We start from the raw sequence: 15,469 nt of genomic DNA, 5'->3' as shown, positions 1-15,469 counted from the left end.
ACAGTCACATGGATTGACATAACATTAAAACTGTAATTTTACTGGGTATTTAGATACCCTTTGAAAAGAACTATGCTATAGAACAAGTCTAAAAGAACTGATGAGGAAGTACAGTTGACCCTTGAATAATTACACAGATCCCTACACAGTTCAAACCCGTGTTGTCCAAGGGTCAACTTTTTCAATCCATAATTGGGAATCCACAGGTGTGGAGGGCCAACTGTAGTTAAGTTTTTGAGGAGTCAAAAGTTGAACATGGATTTTCCACTGCGCAGGGGTCGATGGCCCAACCCTCGATTGTTCAACTGTAATAAGACTAACTTAATTCACCAGATAGTTGATAGTTGGGCTTGACTTGTATGTAGAGTACAGAGAAATTGCTAGAAATAAAGCCAGGAGTGAAATAATCCCTGAGAAAGCTACGCTGGCTTAAGTTTATATTTCTTAGTAAGTTTAGCCAATAAAATAAAGACATAAAGTTAAAGAGATTATTTTTATGACTATATTTTGGTTCAGAATCAGCATTCATTAGAATAACATTAAAAAATCTTAAAAATAAGGTAAAAAACAAAGACAGGCAATTTATTGTAGGGCAGTGGGGATGTACTAATAAGGAAGGCAGAAATCATGGCATCATGTTATTTTATTCCTACCTATTGTAAAACGGTATATGAGCTTCACAGAACTCAAAATTATTTTTCACACTTTCATGAAGTTTTAAATTAATTGTTATTTTTAGTTGTACTTCTTCCTCTTTCATTTGATAAAAGCCCAAAATTGGTGGGACAGGAACCTGGAAAGAAACATAAACAAACTTTTATATACTTCTCAGGTTAATGGCTCTAAAATATCAATGGTGATTGAGAACAAAGTCTTGCAGTAATATACTCATTATTTAAAGATATGTCTTTAATTACTAATGGGTTACTCCAAGTTGTTTGGATAACAAATGATGGAGCTACATTCATTGTAAGGGTAAGGATTCTTCCATCGCTATTTGTTTTCAGAGATGAGAAAGGTGCCTTACAAAGGTGTGCAATACATTCTTATATTCTTTTTCCTACTTTTGCTTGTCCAGGTTCTCCTCCTCCAGAGTCTCTGACCTGTAATGTAGGACATGCACAGATACCCTGCCGATAGTTCCTGTTGCCGTATTTGTATATTGTGACTGCCCCCTGCCTCCCAGCTCAGCAGTAGCTTACTAAATTGTTTATCAATAATTGATTGAAAGAGATAGGCTGGGGTGAGCCAATCACTATTTCTGGTACATCTGAAGTAAGAAATAGAAAGGACCCACTTTTACAGTATACATCCTGGAGCTGGAAGAAATATATAAGGCAGAGAAAGCCAGTTGGAAGGGGAGACTGAGAATCAGAGGTGAGACAGACAGTACAGACCTTGAGTACAGAGTGATTTTAATTTGTTTTTCTGATTCTAGTTCCAGTATGGCCTGGGTCTACTTCCTATCCTTAAATGACAATGAAATTGCCTTACATTCTCAAAATAAATTCCATTCACTTAAGCTAGCTTGAGTAGGTTTTTCTAAACTACTGATTCACAATAACAACAAGAGACAAATGGTAGAGTAGAAAAGATGTTGGATTTTGGAATCTGGTAAATTTGGGTTCAAATTTAGACTCTGCTACTTATCAGTTATATGACCTTGTATAAGTCATTGAACTTCTCTAAGACTCTCCTCATCTGTAAAATGAGACTAATATTATCTATCTTAAGCATTCTAAAAATACTAGAGAAAATACATGTAAAGTGCCTAGGACAATGTCTGACACACAGCATTTATAAGCAATAATAGCCATTAATAATATTATAAATTTGTAACCACAGTGGCCTAACATTAGAGGCATTTTTTTTTTTTTTTTATCCTCACCCGAGGATATTTTTCCATTTTTTGTACAGATAGAGTGGGAGGGAGAGAGGAAGGGAGAGAGAGAGAGAAACATCGACGTGAAGGGACACATCGAGTGGCTGCCACCCGCACGACCAACCAGGGCCGGGGACAAACTGCAACTGAAGTACGTGCCCTTAGCGGGAACCGAACCCGGGTCTCTCCGGACCGCAGGCCGACGCTCTAACCGCTGAGCCAAACTGGCCAGGGCTAGAGGCATTTTTACATGTTCATGGTTCAAACCCTATCTAAGTCATACCAGGATCTTTCTTATGACCACGAATTCCCTATTAGGGAACATTAAAAAAATAATAATAAACTCCATGATTTTGAAAACATTCAGTGCTGTTATAGACACCAGATATAACAGGCATCCTATTCAAAGAATTGAATCTTCATCTTCATTCATCAATTACTGTCTGGTAAATAACACATCAAAAGTTCTTGTTTGAACCAAATATATGAGTGATTTGCAAAGTCTCAACTTTTCCAAGGTTGTTTACCTGGGAAGTGTAGTAGCATAAGTTGAATGACTCTAAAGGCGGAGTGAATGGAAATTTATAAGGTCCGCTAAATGCAGAATCATCCATTGCATCAATGCTACTAGAAGTCAGAATGGCAGAGTCAAGAGAAGTCACACAAGGATGAACTAGAATATCCTGAAGTGGAGATCCATTGGTGGGGAGACTCAAGCTGATGGTAACATTGGGCATGATTCCTTCTAAATCACACTGCAATACAAAAGGAAACATATTACCAAGATATTAGAAGCATACATCTTCTGGGTGAGGCTTTTCTGAATTTATCTGAGTCATTTTCCACAACTTAACTCACTTTTCTCTCAAGGTATTGTTTTCTTTGCTTTCTGTGTTCTCGTTAATAGTTCTATCATGCCCTCAGACACTCAAGCCAGAGACCAGGAGAGCCTTCCTGGAGCCCTCTGCTTATATTTACAACCCTTAAAAAGCTATTTTAAATCCAATGACTTCCCTCCACTCTTGTTGCAAACACACTGGTATAGGCCTTACAATTCTTGTAATAGTCTTTGAAATGTATTTAGATTTGTTTTCCTCTAAACAATCCACCCTCCATCAGTGTCGTTATCTTAATGAAAAATAATTCTAATTCTATTGTAGCCGTGCTCAAAACCTTCCAGTAGTTTCCTCTCAGTTTTGTATTACTTTTAAAGTCTGTCATTGTTTGGCTCCCACCTACCTCTTTAATCATTTTCTACCCTGCAATAAATGCTGTAGACATGTTAGATTCTTTAATTTCCCTGAATAACTCATAATTATGTCTTATACCTCCTTGCTTTATATGTGCTATTCCTTCCAGCTACAATCTTCTTTTCTCTTTGTAACCTCAGCTCATGTGATGCGTGGTGTGAAGCCTTATGTGCTATACTGTCACCTCCACAGCCTACCTCTGCAATGTAGAGAAGCCCAGGAGCTTTTTTCCTAGGTAGTCTGCCAATAGGGTTAGTTTGCCAATGAAAGGTACTCATGAGAGACTTGGAAGGTAGAAGGGAAAGGGAAGTCAGTATTCTAGGAAGACCATGGAGGCCAGATTTAACAGTTTCACAGACATCTTTTTCTTTACATCTCGAGTGTCTAGCACATTGCTATGTACAAGAGACACTCAAAAATGTTTGCTAAATGGATATAGTTTTCTAATAATGTAGTATATATTTGTTTTCCATTCTAATATGAAATGTTTCACCTTTTTAATGTTTTATCTACTACCTGAAATGTGCAAATTCAAGAATATAGGGACTTCTGGTCAAGATGGTGGCATAGGCAAACGCAGTACTCACCTCCTCCCATATCCACAATAAAATTACAACTAAACACAGAATAGCCATCATTCAGATTCCTGAAACTGAGCTGAATAGAAGTGCTACAACTACAAAATTAAAAAAGATGCCCTGTCTGGCCAGTGTGGCTCAGTGGTTGAGTGTCAACCCATGTACCAAGAGGTCACCGGTTTGATTCCCAGTCAAGACACATGCCCAGGTTGTGGGCACGATCCCCAGTGGGGGACATGCAGGAAGCGGCCAATCGATGTTCTCTCTTATCGATGTTCCTATCTCTTTCTCCTTCTCACTTCCTCTCTCTCTAAAATCAATAAAGGGGGGAGGGAGGCCCCATCAAGACTGGGAGGAGGTGGAAAGTATCATCCTAAGTGAAACAAGCCAAACAGAGAAAGACAAATTTCATATGATCTCACTGATTTGTGGAATATAATGAACATAACAGTTTGAGGAATGGGGTAGTCCCAGAGACGCAGAAGCGGGGTACAGACTGACAATCCCCTAAGGAGTGGGGAGGTGGGGGAGGGATGAAGCACAGAACTTATACGCATGTATGCATGAACAGTGGACATGGACAACAATCTGGGGAAGGGACAGGGAGGGGAGGGGGAGGGGGGAATCAGTGGGGGAAAAAAGGAGAATCATCTGTAACAAAAATTAATCAATAAAAAAGAAAAAAGAAAAAAAAAAGACTGGGAGGAGGAGTGGAGGCACAGAAGGGCTGGTCCCACGCTCATTTGTGAGGGATAAAAATCAGGAGGATACCTCGGCTGGGAAGGTCCTCCCTGAGGAGTGAGGGGTCCCCATCCCACACCAGGCGCCCAGCTCAGGGTTCCGGTGCCAGGAAGAGAAGTCCCCATAACTTCTGGCTGTAAAAACCAGCGGGGATTGAGGCTGAGGGAGGCTGAGGAGGCTGGAGTCCCAGGAACCTCCTCTTTTTTTATCCTCACTGGAGGACATTTTTCAATACTTTGTTCAGATAGAGTGGGAGGGAGAGAGAGAGAGAGAGAAACATCGATGTGAAAGGGACACATCAAGTGGTTGCCACCCACACAACCCAACCAGGGCCGGGGACAAACCGCAACTGAGGTACGTGCCTTTCTCAGGACCCGAACCTGGGTCTCTCTGGATCGCAGGCCGACACTCCAACCACTGAGCCAAACCGGCCAGGGTGCAGGATCCTCCTCTTGAAAGGCCAGCACAAGGACTTACTTGAACTTGCTCCTTCTGGGCTCATGTGGGGGAGGCAGTTTGAACGGCACCAGAGACATACGTGGAAAAACTGCATTGTTTGACAATGGGGTGAGAGCTGGAGGGGCAGCTTTCTCTCAGACAGCCCTGCTGTCATCTTGTCAGAGGCTGTTGTCCCAGGTCTATGGACAGGTGCCATACCTGGGACTCCAGCAACCTGGCTCACACTGTTTGCCTCACCCTGGTGATTCCCCGAGGCCCTGCCCCACCCGACTTTTGGGCTCACCCAAGCTGTTTCCCGTGGCTTCACCATAGGATTGGCCTGTCTCGGCTCATGCTTCAGATTTTCCTAAAATCTCTCAAACAAGCAGTATCTGGGCTCAGCAAGCCCTATACCTCTAGCTAAGTGGCCCCAGGCCCAGCAGCAGCAGCAGCAGCAGCAATAGCCAGCCTTGGTTCACAGCCTGGCCTTGCCCGGCCATCTCAAAGCCCAACACAAGAAGCAGCCATCAGCAGATCACTTTGTAGCTTATGCCTGGTGGCCCTGGGTAGAACACCAGCAGTGGCTGACCTTGGCTTGTGCCTCCCAAGAGGCCCCAGAGCCAGCGTACCCAGTGGACAGCTTCAGACCATGTTGAAGCACCAGGACCAAACCACCTCCACAAATAACACACTCAAGGGATGGATGGACTCAGTGGGTACCAGAGTCCTGCTGAAGTAAGTCTTATTCTGTGTGGTGGGCCACTGTACAGCTGATCCTCCAACACAATCAGAGGTCAGTGGTCAGTGGGCACAGGCAGTCCTTGTAGCTGATCAGCTTGAGTAAATCCCTCCCACTGATGTGTCAAGAGCAATCAAGACTCAATTACAACAGAAGAGTGTACAATCCATACTAGGGGTGCACCTTGAGGGTCCAGCTGGGGTGATTAGGGGGGGCTGTGCCACTAGATCCTATAGGGAATCTACTACTATAGGCCACCCATCAAAACCTAGGAGATGTAGCAACTCTACCTAATACATAGAAACAAACACAGGGAGGCAGCCAAAAATGAGGAAACAAAGAAACATGTCCCAAATGAAATTCCAGGAAAAAAAACTAAACAAAATGGATACAGACAATCTAACAGATGCAGAGTTCAAAGTAGTGGTTATAAGGATGTTCAAGGAACTTAGTGAGGACCTCTAGAGCATGATAAAAGACCAGTTAAAAATGAAGGATGCATTAACTGAAATAATAATTTACAGAGTATCAACAGTAGAGTAGGTGAAGCTGAGAATCATTGGTTTGGAATATAAGGAAGCAAAACACACCCAATCAGAACAGCATAAAAAAAAGAATCCAAAAAAATGAGGATAGTGGAAGAAGCCTCTAGAACAACTTTAAGCATGCCAACATTCACACCATGGGGATGCCGGAAGGAGAAGAGAGAGAGCAAGAAATTGAAAACCGATTTGAAAAAATAATGACAGAAAACTTCCCTAACTTAGTGAAGGAACAGACATACAAGTCAAGGAAGCACAGAGAGCTCCAAACAAAAGGAACCCAAAGAGGCCCACACCAAGACACACCAAATTAAAATGCAACAGGTTAAAGGCAAAGAGAGAATCTTAAAAGCAGCAAGAGAAAAGCAGTTTGTTACCTACACAAGGTCAGTCCCATAACACTGTCAGCTCATTTCACAACAGAAACTTTGCAGGCCAGCAGGGAGTGGCCAGAAATATTCAAAGTAATGAAAAGCAAGGGCTCACAACCAAAATTACTCTACCCTGCAAAGCTGTCATTTATAATCGATGGACATATAAAGAGTTTCCCAGACAAGAAAAAGCTAAAGGAGTTCATCACCATCAAACCAATATTATATGAAATGTTGAAGGGTCTTCTTAAAGAAGAAAAAGATGAAAAATATGAACAATAAAATGGCAATAAGTACATATCTATCAACAGCTGAATCTACTAACTAAATGAAAAAGCAGAACAGAAACAGACTCATAGAGATAGAGAACTTTTTGTTGGTTGTCAGATGGGAGGGGGTTTGGGGGAATGGGTGAAAAAGGTGAAGGGGTTAAGAAGTATAAATTGATTCTTAGACTGACAAACCTCAGAGGGAAAGGGGATAGGGAGTGGGAAGAGATAAACCAAAGAATTTATATGCATATATACATAACCAATAGGAACAGATAATAATGTGGGGAAGGCAGGAGGAAGGTGGGAGTGGGGAAGAGGGGTTAATTGGGGAGAAAAGCAGGACATCTGCCCTGGCTGGTTTTGCTCTGTGGTTAGAGCATTGGCCTGTGGACCAAAGAGTCTTGGGTTCAATTGTGGTCAAAGGCATGTACCTCGGTTGTGGTTCATCTCCGGCCCTGGTCGGGGTTATGCAGGAGGCAACCCGTCGATGTGTCCCTTTCACATCAATGTTTCTCTCTCTCTCCCTTCCTCCCCCTCTAACTGAAGATAAATAGAAAAATATCCTTGGGTGGGGATTTAAAAAAGCGGGGCGGGGGCATGGGGGAGCATATATAATACTTTCAACAATAAAGATAAATTAAAAAGGAAAAAAATATATATGTGCTATAAAATGTAAGCATTTAGAGAACAGGCAGGGATATAAACAGTACCATGTATAATTATAAAGGTCTTTTGGTGACAGTTATAATAATATCAATCACATTCAAAAACAAAAATGCCAAATAATCTTACTACAAAAATTAAAAATAGTGTTTCAACTTCTAAACCATCTGCCACTTCACTCTCTATATGTGAACCAGCAAAAACAAAAAAAGTTGTTTTTTGACAGATATTTACAAAGATAATAAAATAAGCAAATATTAATAGCAAATACTATTAAAATTTTTACATATGCAGTTAATATCTGTTAAATTAGCTTCTGACATTCTTTCAGGGATCGGAAAATTACAGCCATTATGAAAAACACCAATAAATTATCCACTTCCTAGGGATTTAAAATCAGCAGTCATTTATTAGAGAATGAGGACATTCATTCTAGAAGAAATCTATGTACTACCCTTTAAAGCAATCTGGCATATGTAGATTTGGACCTTTAACTAGGGATTATAAAAACTGAAGGGACATAGGAATTTATCTGATTTTCAAAATGAGAAAGAAATTTAAAAATTATTACTTTTCCAAAGACACAGAGAATTAGTGGTGGAGTGGGGACTAGAACTTTAGTCCACAGGCTTTTGGTTGACTACTAGGACTAAGATGACTAAGATAAAATGAAGATAATTACTTCCATTTACAATAGCTTTCACAACAAAACTCTTTTATATACTAAGCTCCTGAAGTACTTAAAAATGTTTGGCTAACAGGTATACTATTTACATACAAGTTTACAGAAACATTTAGAGTGTGGGTTAAGGTACACTGCTACTCTTTTTATATTTAGAAGAAAGTTTTCCACCATGATAATTTGTATCAAACAAAAAAACAGAAATCAAAAATTCCCAAATGCAATAAACTCGGGTCAGCTTATTAATGAGTTAAAACATTTGAACATCATGATATTAATTAGCAGTCAATTATACAAAACAAATTCTCTATTGATTGTCACAGGATGAAAAAACAGAAATGGTGAATTTCCTACTTTTATCTCACAGAATTTATAAGAACCTAACTGTGTTAAGACTTACAAATAACAAAATCCATGAACACCTCATTTTGGAGCTATTTACAATACTATTTCTAATAAACTTAATAACTGCTATGTATTTTTTATCATGATGGAAGTGAGTTTACAGAAATAAACACTTAAATCACTTTAAGGCTAAAATGGAAGAGGAAGACCCAATTTGTCTGCCAGGACTGTTCTACTTCTCTGTTCTTAAAATCTCCTTTTATCTATAGGATTTGTATATAGCTACTCAATATTAAGTTTGATATATAAAAAGTTTATATTCACAAGTACAGAGAATAAAGGAAGATAGAAAAATAAAGACATCTGAGAATATTAATACACGCTTGTAAAAATTATACTTGGAGAATTTTTATTATGGATGTTTATTCAACATGGTACTGATCGCTGCTAACTATATTATTATTTCTATCATCTTTTTCTATTTTCTAACTAGAGAATTCTATATTTAACTCACTGACTTGTTTAAATGAAACAAGAACTCTTCAAAATAGATTTAGATACTAAATCAGAGGTTTGTCAATTTCACCCCTCTGGAGAAAATGGATAATAGATATGGTGGTTTTAAATATTTTCACAAATTATTTGACTTTTTAAAAGGGGGAGCTTAATTCCAGCCCCCTTGAACGTGGAAGAGACTTAATGACCTATTTCTAATGAATGGAAAATGGTGGAAGTGATGCTATCTGACCTTTCAAGTCCCAGTAATAAAAAAAATTTCTCCCTGTGGCCCATGTCTACCTCCTGTCTAATTATTTGATCTACAGGAAACTAGTCACCAAGATGAGGACATTCTTAAGCAGCTTGTTGAGAAGTCTACATGGAAAGGAACTAAAACCTCCCGCCATTAATCAGCCATGTGAGTGAGCCATCTTGCAGGTAGATCTTCCAGCCCCAATAAAACCTTTAGGTGAAATCTTGACTGTGATCTCATGAGAGACTTCACACTAGAAGTTCCAGCTAAGCTGCTCCTGAAATCCTGACTCACAAATTATAAGGATAATAAATGTTCTTTGTTGGGACAATGGGACAATTCATTATCTTAGTAAGATGTAATTAATACAACTAGTAAGAAATGCAAAAAGGTAATTTTACCAAATTTGACACGAACCTAACATCTAACGACTGCTGTTTATGATAAAAATCAACAATGTCATATAACAATATAAACTAATGTTAGTAAATTTTACTTTTCTCCATAGATGTTAAATGGTAGGACAAAATAAGTACCAGAGAAAAATCTCACCTTGCAAGTGACAGTTCCAACTACTTGCCATGTATCTGCTATATCCTGTTTGTCATACTGCATAGATTTTACCTTTTCGGTGATAGAAATAGAAACTTGTGGTTTTCCTTTGTATGTTCCAGCTTTCCAGGCTGGCTGTTTTTGTGGATGAGTCAGAGAAGCAAAATTAATACTATCCAATGAATTCTGTAAGTTGACATCTAACAAAGTTCCAAATGGGCAAGCCTGTAGAAGCAAGTCAGGCAACTGGCTCAATTTTGTACTTAGCTCAGCATCATTTTTTTGACTTGAGTAAAGAAAGTCTTGTATCCCAAAAAGAAGTTCAAAGCCTTGTGAAATTGCACTAATGCTAATTAATGGTGGATGAGGGGATAAATTCTGTTCAACTAGTGGAACACAAGCATATACCATGCCATTCTTCAGAAAAGCAACAACTGGCCAGAGTTCTTCACCTCCTACTTTAAGTCCATAGACAGATGTTTTATTGATACGAGAACAACTATCACGGCTCTCCACGAAGTCCTTATCTTCATCCAATAATCTAAGTTCGAAGAGTAGTGATTTGAGAAAGGGGCCATCTTCAGGAATAGGCACATAACTTGCTCCATTGAAGACTCTGGCTCGTTTTTCAACAGTTGGATACCGTCTGCAGTATGGAAACAAATACATTACAAATGACTCTTCCAAGTAATATAAAAACGGAAGAATCCAAAAACAAAAAACAAACTCTAAACTGAAGGCAAACAGCAGTAACAAAATACACAGTAACAAACAAATACATACATGACCACAAAAATCACAACCAAAAAAATATTATTTTACATGTTACATGTTAAGTTCTGACTATAATAACTAACTGTGGCATACTTGGTATATTATCTCAAATGATAAAGTATCATTATCTATTACTAAAAATAATTCAGTTTAGTTGATTTTTAAAAAATAGGTAGCACGTGGTTTTAATTAGAAAACAGCTTCTTGGCCATTCTGATTTTCACTTGGTAGGCAAAGAGTATATACCTGGATACACTTTAGGCAGCTACAGAACTTTTTTTTTCTGATTCCATATTAGTAGAGCAGGATCAAAAGAAGTGTTTAACCCTCTACAACTTTGAATTCACTAGCTGAGAGGATACAATTATAAAAGGACTGTTCTATTCTACTTAACCTATAGCAAATAACTGGTACCCTGATTTTTTTTTTTTGCCAATCCCTACAAAAATATGAGTATTTTTTTTTAATTTTTTAAAATTAATTTTTGTTACAGATGTTTCTCTTTTTTCCCCTACTGATTCCCTCCCTGCCCTGTCCCCAGCTTTGTTGTCCATGTCTGTTGTTCATGCATATAAGTTCTGTGCTTTATCTCTCCCCCACCACCCCCTCTCCTGGGGACTGTCAGTCTGTACCCCACTTCCACGTCTCTGGGAGTACCCCATTCCTCAGAATGCTATGTTCATTATACTCCACAAATAAGTGAGATCATATGATATTTGTCTTTCTCTGTTTGGCTTGTTTCACTTAGGATGATACTTTCCAGGTCCCTCCATGTAGTCTCAAAGGATAAGAGATCTTTCTTTCTTACCGCTGCGTAGTACTCCATTGTGTATATGTACCACTGCTTTTTTATCCATTCGTCTACTGATGGACACTTGGGCTGTTTCCAGATCTTAGCTATTGTAAATAGTGCTGCTACAAACATGGGGGTACATATATTCTTTCTGATTGGTGTTTCAGGCTTCTGAGGGTATATTCCTAGAAGTGGGATCACTGGGTCAAATGGAAGTTCAATTTTTAATTTTTGAGGTAACACCATATTTTCCATAGTGGCTGCACCAGTCTGCATTCCCACCAGCAGTGTACTAGAGTCCCCTTTTCTCCACACCCTCACCAACACTTGTTGTTTGACGATTTGTTGATGGCGGCCATTCTGACAGGTGTGAGGTGATACCTCATGGTTGTTTTAATTTGCATCTCTCTGATTATTAGTGATGTTGAGCATTTCTTCATATGTCTCTTAGCCATTTGTATGTCCTGTTTGGAGAGGTGACTATTTAGTTCCTCTACCAATTTTGTAATTGGGTTCTTTGTCTTCCTTTTGTGGAGTTGTATGAGGACTCTATATATATTGGAAATAAACCCCTTATTTGATGTATCATTGGCAATTATGCTCTCCCATACAGTGGGTAGCCTTTTTGTTTTGATGATTGTATCTTTCGCTGTGCAGAAGCTTTTGAGTTTGATGTAGTCCCATGTGTTCATTTCCTCCTTTGTTTCTATTGCCTTAGGTGATGTATCAGTAAAAATTCTGCTGCGTATGATGTCTGAAATTTTGTTGCCTACAGTCTCTTCTAGGATTTTTATGGATTCATGAGTCACATTTAAGTCTTTTATCCATTTTAAGTTTATTCTTGTGTAGGGTGTAAGTTGATGGTCTAGTTTCATTTTTCTGCATGTAGCTGTCCAATTTTCCCAAAACCATTATTTATTTATTTATTTATTTATTATTATTATTTTTTATCCTCACCCGAGGATATTTTTCCATTTTTTGTACAGATAGAGTGGGAGAGAGAGAGAGAGGAAGGAGAGAGAGAGAGAAACATCGACGTGAAGGGACACATCGAGTGGCTGCCACTCGCACGACCAACCAGGGCCGGGGACAAACTGCAACCAAAGTACGTGCCCTTAGCGGGAACCGAACCCGGGTCTCTCCAGACCGCAGGACGACGCTCTAACCGCTGAGCCAAACTGGCCAGGGCCCAAAACCATTTTTTAAAGAGGCTGTCCTTACTCCACTGTATGCTCTTGCCACCTTTGTCAAATATTAATTGAGCATATTGCCTTGGGTCCATTTCTGTGTTCTCTGTTCTGTTCCACTGGTCTATATGCCTGTTCTTGTGCCAGTACCAGGCTGTTTTGATTACGGTTGCTTTGTAGTATAACCTGAAATCAGGTAATGTGATCCCTCCAACTTTGTTCTTCTTTTTCAAGACTGCTGTGGCTATTCGAAGTCTTTTTTGGTTCCATATGAACTTTTGAAGTACTTGTTCTAATTCTGTGAAGTATGCCGTTGGCATTTTGATGAGGATTGCACTGAATCTATAGATTGCTTTGGGTAATATGGACATTTTGATAATGTTAATTCTTCCAATCCATGAAAAGGGTATGTGCTTCCACGTTTTTATATCTTCCCCTACTTCATTTGTCAATGACCTGTAGTTTTCTGCGAATAGGTCCTTTATTTCTTTGGTTTTTATTCCTAGGTATCTTAATTTTTTTGCCGCAATGGTAAATGGGATTGTTTTCTTAGTTTCTCTTTCTGTGAGTTCATCATTGTTGTATAAGAATGCCATCGATTTCTTGACGTTAATTTTGTATCCTGCTACTTTTCCAAATTCATTTATTAAATCTAGTAAATTTTTGATGGAGTCTTTGGGGTTTTCTACGTATAATATCATGTCATCTGCAAATAATGACAGTTTCACTTCCTCCTTTCCAATTTGGATCCCTTTTATTTTTTCTTCATGTCTGATTGCTGTGGCTAAGACTTCCAGTACTATGTTAAATAAGAGTGGCGAAAGTGGGCATCCTTGCCTTGTTCCTGTTCTTAAGGAAAATGCTTTTAGTTTTTGCCCACTGAGTATGATGTTGGCTGTAGGTCTTTCATATATGGCCTTTATTATGTCGAGATATGATCCCTCTATTCCCACATTGCTGAGTATTTTTATCAGAAATGGATGCTGGATTTTGTCAAAGGCTTTTTCGGCATCTATTGATATGATCATGTGGCTTGAATTCTTCATTTTATTTATGGGGTGTATCACGTTTATTGATTTGCAAATATTGTACCAGCCTTGCATCCCTGGGCTGAATCCCACTTGGTCATGATGGATAATTTTTTTGGTGTATTGCTGGATCCGATTTGCTAGTATTTTGTTCAGGATTTTGGCATCTATGTTCATCAGGGATACTGACCTGTAATTTTCTTTGTTTGTAGTGTCTTTTTCTGGTTTTGGAATTAGAATTATGCTGGCTTCATAAAACGAGTTTGGAAGTCTTCCTTCTTCTTGAATTTTTTGAAATAGTTTAAGGAGAATGGGTGTTAGTTCTTCTTTGAATGTTCGGTAAAACTCCCCCGTGAAGCCATCCGGGCCTGGGCTTTGGTTTGCTGGGAGAGTCTTGATTACATCTTCAATTTCTTCTGTTGTTATTGGTCTGTTCAAGTTTTCTATCTCTTCCTGGTCTAGTTTTGGGAGACTACGTGTTTCTAGAAATTTGTCCATTTCGCTTAGATTGTCGAATTTGTTGCCATATAATTATTCATAGTAGTTGTTAACGATCTTTTGTATTTCTGTGGTGTCAGCTGTTACTTCTCCTCTTTCATTTCTAATTTTGTGTATTTGGGTTCTCTCTCTTTGTTTCTTGGTGAGTCTAGATAAGGGTCCATCAATCTTGTTAATCTTTTCGAAAAAAAAGCTCTTTGTTTCATTGATCCTTTGAATTGTTCTTTTTGACTCTGTCATTTATTTCTGCTCTGATCTTTACTATTTTCTTCCTTCTAATTGCTCTGGGGTTTCCTTTTTGTTTGCTCTCTAGTTAGATAGTCTATTAGAGATTTTTCTTGTTTTTTGAGGTAGGCCTGTAGTGTTATGAACTTCCCTCTCAGAATTGCTTTCGCTGTATCCCATAGATTTTGTGTTGTTGTGTCATTTTCATTGGTTTCCAGGAAGTTTTAAATTTTTTCCTTGATCTCCTTGGTAACCCATTCATTGTTTAATAACATGCTATTTAGCTGCCATGTGTTCAATTTTTTTTTATGTTCTTCTTGCAATTGATTTCTAGTTTCATGCCATTGTGATCTGAGAAGATGCTTGATATGATTTCAGTCTTTTTAATCTTGTAGAGACTTAGTGTGTGCCCTAACATGTGGTCTATCTTTGAGAATGTCCCATGTGCACTTAAAAATGTGAATTCTGTAGTTTTTGGGTGTAATTCTCTGTAGATATCTATTAAATCCATTTGGTCTAGTGCTTCAATTAGAGTCTCTGTTTCCTTGTTAATTTTTTGTCTAGAGGATCTATCCAGTGACGTTAGCGGGGTGCTGAAGTTCCCTGCTATGATTGTACTGCTATCAATTTCTCTTTGAAGGCCTCCAGAAGATTTTTGATATATTTTGGTGCTCCTATATTGGGTGCATATACGTTTATCAAGGTTATATCTTCCTGTTAGATAGATCTTTTCAATATTATGTACTGGCCTTCTTTGTCTCTAGTTATGGCCTTCATTTTGAGATCTATTTTATCAGATATGAGTATTGCTAACCCAGCTTTTCATGATCTTGATTACCTGATGCCATTTCCTTCTGGACTGTAATATTTCTGTTGAGAAGTCAGCTGAAAGCCGTATGGGGTTTCCTTTGCAGGTAACCTGTTGCTTTTCTTGCTGCTTTTAGGATTCTCTCTTTGTCTTGAGTTTTTGGCACTTTGATTACTATGTGTCTTAGTGTGGGTTTGTTTGGGTGCTTCTTACTTGGGGCTCTCTGTGCTTCTTGAACTTGAATGCCTTCTTCCTTCACCAAATTAGAGAAGTTTTCTGTCACTATTTCTTCAAATATATTCTCTAACACTTGTTCATTTTCTTCTTCTTCGCGGACTCCTATGATGCGA

At 38.7% G+C, this 15,469-nt stretch overlaps 1 protein-coding gene across 4 annotated transcripts in view; it reads right to left on the bottom strand.

Annotated features, from left to right (window-relative positions):
• Positions 1-15,469, bottom strand: part of AP5M1 (adaptor related protein complex 5 subunit mu 1) — a 29,314-nt gene that overhangs the window by 8,361 nt on the left and 5,484 nt on the right. For all 4 annotated transcript variants that reach the window (XR_004959512.1, XM_036261473.1, XM_036261488.1 and 1 more), the window contains exons 2-4: positions 9,807-10,452; positions 2,410-2,637; positions 654-793 (exon numbers count right to left, since the gene is read on the bottom strand). Coding sequence is in view for 3 of the 4 variants with exons in the window: in XM_036261473.1 (XP_036117366.1) it covers positions 654-793; positions 2,410-2,637; positions 9,807-10,452 (1,014 nt within the window). In the remaining variant the exon portion in view is untranslated. The remainder of the gene's footprint in view (positions 1-653; positions 794-2,409; positions 2,638-9,806; positions 10,453-15,469) is intronic.

The sequence above is a fragment of the Molossus molossus genome, unplaced genomic scaffold (assembly GCF_014108415.1).
Source record: "Molossus molossus isolate mMolMol1 unplaced genomic scaffold, mMolMol1.p scaffold_m16_p_1, whole genome shotgun sequence".
Lineage (NCBI taxonomy): Eukaryota > Metazoa > Chordata > Mammalia > Chiroptera > Molossidae > Molossus > Molossus molossus.
This window is presented reverse-complemented; position numbering and strand designations above follow the sequence as displayed.